The sequence below is a fragment of the Cyphomyrmex costatus genome, unplaced genomic scaffold (assembly GCF_001594065.2).
Source record: "Cyphomyrmex costatus isolate MS0001 unplaced genomic scaffold, Ccosl1.0 scaffold133, whole genome shotgun sequence".
Classification (NCBI taxonomy): domain Eukaryota; kingdom Metazoa; phylum Arthropoda; class Insecta; order Hymenoptera; family Formicidae; genus Cyphomyrmex; species Cyphomyrmex costatus.
In genome coordinates this window covers 1,141,859-1,150,001 of record NW_017275315.1, presented here as the reverse complement: position 1 = coordinate 1,150,001, position 8,143 = coordinate 1,141,859, and the positions used below count along the sequence as shown (strand labels likewise).

General features: G+C 37.2%; 1 protein-coding gene across 1 annotated transcript; it reads right to left on the bottom strand.

The window, feature by feature from the left end:
- Positions 1-4,030: 4,030 nt before the first annotated feature.
- LOC108782693 (histone-lysine N-methyltransferase SETMAR-like) lies at positions 4,031-4,528 on the bottom strand. Its single transcript, XM_018551020.1, has one exon. It carries the CDS (start codon positions 4,526-4,528, stop codon positions 4,031-4,033), a length of 498 nt encoding a protein of 165 aa, XP_018406522.1.
- Positions 4,529-8,143: the final 3,615 nt, after the last annotated feature.

The window sequence follows — 8,143 nt, the reverse complement described above, 5'->3', positions numbered from 1 at the left end:
AAAAAAAAAAATGGCGGATTTTTGAATTTTTCACCCTATTTTTTCACTTTAAATTGTTTAAAAAATATATTAAATGTCAATGAATATTTCTATCCGTAGTATATACCATAGGTAGACATATCTAGAACAACCCCTCAAAATTTCAGCTCAATCCGTTCAGTAGTTTTTTCACAATCTTGTCCCCCATGTAAAAAAAAGTGGTTTCGAGAAAAACGCGTTTAAAGTTTTTGTTGCGAGAAAGTGAGTAAAAATTGAAAAATTCGTCTTACTATCAGTCGGCAGTTCCTACTCCATACATGATGCCTTCAGTATGTTATAAAGGTAAACTGCCATACAACAGAAACTGAAATGCTAAGAAACCAAATATTCACGTCGAGAGGAAGAGAGCGCCAGCTGTTCGACCGCGCCGCAGGTATACGCCGAGCGCTCGGAGGACCCCGCATTGTGTTGCTATTTTCGACCTGTTTTCGATCGGTTCCACAAAATTTATGTTAACTAACATATTTCTACATGTATTTGGTGCACGAAAATGATGTATTTGGAAAATTGATTTTTTTGAAAATTTCATACCCAACTACCCCCTTAAAAAATCACAATATCCTTGAGGCAATAAGAGTCCACCGCTGGATGTAAGGTTGCGAATAATTTTCAATATTAGTCTTCTCTTACGTACGTTTCGACTTTATTTTTTACTGTGAAATTAACTTTATGTTGCAAGTGCATGTATTTGAAACCATTGACTGTACTCTTCATGCTCGAACCCAAACAATGCGTTGATCATGCATATTTCAATTTGTGTCAATATACGAATAGTGTAAGTGATAAATTTAAGTATTTCGTGACTTATTTACGTCAAAATTGTATTGTGAATAAATTTGAGGCGGTAAACGCTTTACATAAGATTTATGATAGAAATTCTAATATCGAATGCGTATTAATAATGTACGCTTTTGGTGATATTGTTTATCATGCACAACATGAAAAATAAATAATTGTTTATATTCAATAGCACATCTCTCAATTCTTCGCTTCCATTCATCCATCCATCTTTCGCGCAGTATCGCATTACATCGCGACAGCGTTATCGCGTGCGACTGCAGCCTCACCGAGTGCGACGGTGGTATCACGCTCTTTAAATTATTTAATTCGGTAGAATAAAATAACAGAACTAAGTAGAATTATTATTATTATTATTGTTATATTATTATTATTATTATTATTAGTATTACTATATAAAAAGCAAATATCTTGAGATGCATAAGAAGATGACATGAGAAAAAGAGATGGTAAGTACACACGGTAAGTATACATGGTAAATATAGCGCAGCAGCGGCGGCGGCGGCCCGCGCGCGCAATGACGCCTGCGGACCGCGGTGAGGGCCGGACCGCGCCCGTAGGGACCGCGCCCGACGGATCTCGCGGCGGGGGAGGACCACGCGCGTTAGCTTACCGCGTTCAGAGGTCCCCGCGCCTGGCGGCTATTGACCCCGCGGTGACCACGCGGACCCCGCAATTCTTCCCGCGACGTCAGCACCTATGACGTCATTTTCTTCCCCGTCATTCCTCTGCGACTTCACCTTCCCCTCCCGTGACGTCATACCCCTCGACGTCATCACCCTCTTCTCCCTGTGACGTCATACCCCTCGCCCTGTGACGTCATTCCTCTCCCCTCCCGTGACGTCATACCCCTCTCACCCTGTGACGTCATCCCCTCCCCGTGACGTCATACCCCCCTCGTCCGCATCCGTGACGTTATCCCCTCCACTCCCGTGACGTAGACCTCCTCGCGCCACTTGTTCCCCTCGCCCCTCACCCCCCCTCAGAGGACCTGAATTAGAACCTTCTCATATACTTTACTTGTAATTCTTTTTAGATAACGTGATTCCTCTAATTATTTTGCATATAAAAGTATTAAGGTAGAGATACCAAAAAACCAATAGTTTCCGAGATATTTTACACTTTATTTTGATACATATAGACACAAAATGTTAAATAACTCGTAAACTGTTGATTTTTTGATTATCGTACCATAATACTTTTGTGAACAGAATAATGAGATAAATCAAATGGTGTAAAGAAAACACATAGTTGCTTTAAAAAAAATATGTATACAAAATGGATAATTTTTTAAATACGGAACTATTTGTTTTCTTTACACCATTTGATTTATCTCATTATTCTGTTCACAAAAGTATTATGGTACGATAATCAAAAAATCAACAGTTTACGAGTTATTTAACATTTTGTGTCTATATGTATCAAAATAAAGTGTAAAATATCTCGAAAACTATTGGTTTTTTGGTATCTCTACTTTAATACTTTTATATGCAAAATAATTAGAGGAATCACGTTATCGAAAAAAATTACATTATTCCAATTAAATAAGTGGAGGTCACGTTCACATCTTTTTAGCGTCTCCACCTAGAAGAGAAACAAGGTAATCAATACATGTTCCCCTCCGAACCAAACAATTTCTTCCTTAGACATTTTCGCGTATCATTAACGGTAACAGAGATATTGCCTTGTAACAGTTACTGGGACACCCTGTATATATACATATTTGAAATATATATTTTAAATAATAAAATTATTTTAAATACTCCCGACTGTTGACTGGTATAAAAAACATAAAATAAGCCTTAAAAACTTATTTAAAATAAAAATTATTGTTTTTATTAAAACATCTGTTTTAAATAACTTAATTTTTTAAAAATGAAAGTGGTAAAGAACGTTTATCCTTTACAGAATTAAATTTAAGGAATTAATTACATAACTGATACTCAGTCCTTCATTTTTAAATAGTTTTTTATAGGATATAGTAATATGATTTTAAATTATTTAAAACAGAGTGAAATCTAACCAATTAGTATTTTATCGCTTTAAAATGTGATTTTAACAGCACGAATCGTTTAATTACTATGTTAATATAATAATATGCACCGAAGATATACCTACGATATTACGTTAATAAATAAATAAAAATATGTTGTCTAAAGTCGACGCGTTAATTAATACGCCTCCGCCTCGCTTTCGCTATCCCCCTCACCTCACCGCTCCGCGCGTAGAACAATGACATTCGATCATCGTGGAGCATTTGGACTGCACGCGGTGAGTGAGATGAGGTTGGGAAAATTGGGCAAATGCAACTTTCAGCTGATTTTCGAATCGCCTTCGTCTAGCTTTCGATGTTCCCCTCACCTCACCGCACTGAGCGCAGAACAATACCATTCGACTGTAATGGAGCATTTGGAAAGCACGCGTTGTTTATGTGTAGCTTTCGCTGACCCCCTCATCACATCGCATCACGGAAAAAAACAATGCCATTCGACTGTCATGGGACATTTCGACTGCACGCGGAGCGGTGCGGAGAAAAATGCAACTTTTGGCTGATAACATATTGCGGAAATTTTTTAGAAAACTGTAATATGCAAATTGTAATCTGTTTTTACTTATATGTATGTATATTAATTTTGAATTTGCACCTTGAATGATCAATTAGTTACTTTTCGTGGTACATATTCAACATAGAAAATATACTTTATGTATGTTGCAGTTATTTTCTAGAATACTGTAATATTTTTATTGTAACCTGTTTTACTTATATGTAGGTAAGTTCATTTTGAATTTGCATATTGAATAATCTATCATTTACTTTTCGTGGTACATTTTAATATAAAGTATTCTAGGTAGCACAATGTGTATTCTATATTAGAAGTTCTTTGATAAGGATCCAAACCGAGGATCGAAACGTAAGAAAAATTGTATATTTTCAATAAATCGTATCAACACTCACTAACATCCTGTGAACAAGACTCGATTAGGCATTTCTCTTTCTCTTTTAAATGATTATCTAATAATAATATATTAACCACGAAAAGTAACTGATATATTATTAATCCTAACATATCATTAAAATGAAAAGGTCAAGCCATGTTCAAAAATAAATCCCTGCCAATCCCACCAAACACACAGCAAAACCTTCCTGACCGTCAATCCTGGTTTGGCCACCGTTTGCTCCGGCTCACCGCGATCATTTTCGCTTGACGTTGTCGTAAGTAATCCACTTTTCATCACCAGTCACCATTCGCTTCAGAAATGGATCGATTTTGTTGCGATTCAGCAGCGATTCGCAGATGGAAATTCGGTCCATGAGATTTTTTTGCGTTAACTCGTGTGGGACCCATACATCGAACTTCTTTTTGTATTCAGCCTTATTCAAATGGTTCCAAACGGTTTCTTGTGCAATGTTTAGCTCCTGGGCAATCGAAACAGTGCTTACATGACGGTCGGACTCGACAATTTCCATTATTTTATCGACATTTTCGACAATTGGCCTTCCAGAGCGTGGTGCATCTTTGACATCAAAATTACCGGAACGGAATCGACGAAACCAAAATTGCGCGTGATTGGCTGTTACAGTATTAGGACCATAAACACTATTCACATTTTCAGCCGACTGGCTTGCGTTTTCGCTTTTATCGAAGAAAAACTGTAAAATATAGCGTATTTTCTCTTTGCTGATGTCCATCTTTGACGCGCGCTCAAACAATACTGAGTCAAGCAATCACAAAACTGTCTGAGAAGTTTTTTTTAGTACAAAATCTTATCTTTCTAACGCCATCAAGCATAACCCGATGGCACTTATACAACGCGAGATACAGATTACTAAAGCCATCTATTGGAAAAATAATGGATTTCTTTTTACTACACCTAATATTAATATACTCAGGCTGATTGACATTGATAACGACATTCTTTTGAAAATATTTAACAACATTTACACAACAGGGAACATTCCTAGAGACTGGCTGGTATCCACCTTCATCAGCTTGCCCAAAAAATCAAATGCGAAACAATGCAAGGATTATAGGCTTATCAGCCTCATGAGCCACGCATTGAAAGTATTTTTAAGAATCCTGCACACTTGATTGTGGAGGAAAATAGAAGAGAACATTGGGGAAACTCAATTTGGATTCAGGAACGGTTTAGGGACAAGAGAGGCTCTGTTCTCGATGCAAGTCCTTGTTCAGAAATGCTTGGATCAGCAGAAAAGTGTCTTTATTTGCTTTATTGATTATGAGAAAGCCTTTAACAACGTGAAGCATGACATCCTCATCGGCCAACTCAAGCGCATCGGGCTGGACAGTAGAGACATAAACATCATAAAGAGGCTATACTGGAAGCAAAGAGCCCGGATCAGGATAGAGGACCGCCACTCTGAGGAGATTAAGATCTTGAAAGGGGTAAGACAAGGATGCATTCTATCACCGGCCCTCTTCAACCTGTACTCTGAAGCCATATTCCGAAATGCCTTAGAAGAAGATGACAAAGGAATAAAGATCAACGGCCAGCGAATTAACAACATCCGATACGTGGATGATACCGCGGTCCTCGCTGACAATATAGAAGATCTACAATGGCTTATGGACAAGATCCACGAGGAGAGTAAAAAATTTGGACTGAAGATAAATATCCAAAAGACAAAGATCTTAGTAGTCAGCAAGAGCAAAATAGACAATGCAACAATCACCTTGGATGGAGAGAGGATTGAAAGGGTATCAAGAGTCAAATACCTTGGCTGTTGGTTGAATGAGGAATGGAACCCCGATGCGGAAATTAAAATCAGGATAGAGATGGCGAGAGGACTATTCCAGAGAATGAGAAGTCTCATCTGCGGTCGTGGTCTTCCGCTTGAAACTAGATGGCGTATAGTGAGATGCTATGTGTGGCCGGTACTGCTTTACGGAGTGGAGGGTTGGACGCTGAAGGTTACTTCAATGAACAAATTGGAAGCATTTGAGATGTGGATGCATCGCAGAATGTTGAGAATCCCATGGGTGGACCGCGTCACCAACACCGAAGTGCTCCGCCGCGCCGGGAGGACACGCGAAATCCTAACAACAGTAAAGCGTAGAAAAGCTGCATACTTCGGCCACATAATCCGAAATAATATGTATAGCTTTCTGCAACTCATCATTGAAGGTAAAGTGGAAGGAAGACGCGGAATTGGTCGGAAAAAGCTCTCGTGGTTGCGAAACCTGCGACAGTGGTTTGGCATATCCAGTGCGGCGGCGTTGATCCGATGCGCGCAAAATAAAGAAGAGTATCACATGATGGTCGCCAACCTTCTGTAAGGAGAAGGCATCGGAAGAAGAAGAAGAATATAATATATGACCACGAAAAGTAACTGATATATTACTAAATGTGCCAGTTCAAAGTAAACATACACTATGTTATTTTCTATGTTGAATATGTACCACGAAAAGTAATTAATAGATCATTCAAGGTGCAAATTCAAAATGAACATACATACATATAAGTAAAACAGATTACATTTGCATATTACAGTTTTCTAAAAAATTTCTGCAATATGTTATTCTTAGTGCACAAAATATAAAAGTCGGTTGTTGAGATTTGATTTGAAATTTTTTAAATTTATACTAGCCCGTGCAATGAAAAATAATTGCTTGTAATTCCGGAGTACCAATCTGTTAATGACTCGAAAAAGAACATGGCGGCCTGCTCTCAAAAGATTTTCGATGGATGGAATAAATGATTGAAATAGAAGTTATGAAAATGTTTTAGATTAAAAGAATTTAATCTTTCTTTGGTCGAATTTCTAATTTTTGTTTGAACTTCCGGTTTTGAGTTAGTTGTGTTATAGTATGGATAAGAAATTTATCTATTAACTCTGAAAAGATAGTGACATCATTTTTACGGTGCAAGTGCAAAATGTAATACTGTTTGGAAGATTGATTTAAATATTCGCATTAATGACGTCAAGCCTCGATTGGTATTAGTACTTCAATTGTCGTAATAACAATTACTCTGTACATAATTTTATAATATGTTTCTTATTTTTAAATATTCGTGATACAAGTCAGCAGTCAGAAAAGTATTTAAAATAATTTTATTTAAAATATATATTTCAAATATATATATACATACGTACAGCGGAAAGCGGAGGCGATTCGAAATAGGCCGAAAGTTACATACACTTTACGTATGTTCACTACGTATCACTTTGTACTGGCAACTTTAATAATTAATAACCAGTTACTTTTCGTGATAATATATTACAATTTAACTCGTGATAGTACTGCGACAGTTTCTTTAAATATACGTCATATCGGTCAGCAGTCGGTAGTATTTAAAATAATAATTTTATTTAATATATATTTAAATGATGCACGCTTTATCGGTGAGCCGGATGAGGGGGGGGATATGAAACTCGCGCGCATCCGTCCTTTCACATCAAAACAATCACCAAGATTGTTTTCACTAACCGTCTAATATTAACGCATCGATTTTCCTTGTTATCTTCATATAAAAGAAATTTTTTTTAATAAAGTTTTTTACAATTAAATAAAATAATTTTTCAAAACTTCTTTTTTTAAATATTCGTACCAGTCAGCAGTTGGGTTCTTATTTTAATTAATATTTTAAGATCCAGTAGGTCGAAAATGGTGGTGCTGCGAGTGAAAGGTGAGAGAGAATGTTAAAAAGTTGTAATAACGAAAGAGTGTGAAATACAGCGAAAGAGAGGGATGGCGGGAGTGAGTGTTGGGGAGAGGGGGAGGGGCGAGTGGAGGAGGTCCTGTGGGCCGAAGATAGTGGAGGTGCGAGTGAAAGATGAGAGAGTATGTTAAAAAATTGAAATAACGAAAGAGAGAGTGTGAAATACAGCGAAAGAGAGGGGTGGCGGGAGTAGGTGGGGGAGAGGCGAGCGGAGGATGTTCGGTGGGCCAAAGATGGTGGAGGTGCGAGTGAAAGGTGAGAGAGGATATTGAAAAGTTTAAGGCGGTTTGAAAAATTTTGAATGCGGACAGAGAAAAAGAAGGAGAAGAAGGAGAAGGAGAAGGAGATGTTTCTTAATTTTTCATTAAAATCACCACACTACCGCGTCTCCTGGTTATGACGTTATTACCAATTGGGATTGAGATACAATTCACTCGCACATACATATACACGAATATATACACACTAAATACTTTAATTCTCGTGAAAATGTTCCTTATCGTTATTATTGTATTTTATTAAATCGATATCCAGAACCAGCAGCGCGAAGTGTTTTTACATAAAAAATTTTTCTATTTAAATAAATATTTTTTATTTTGTTTTTAAATTAATTGTGATATAATTT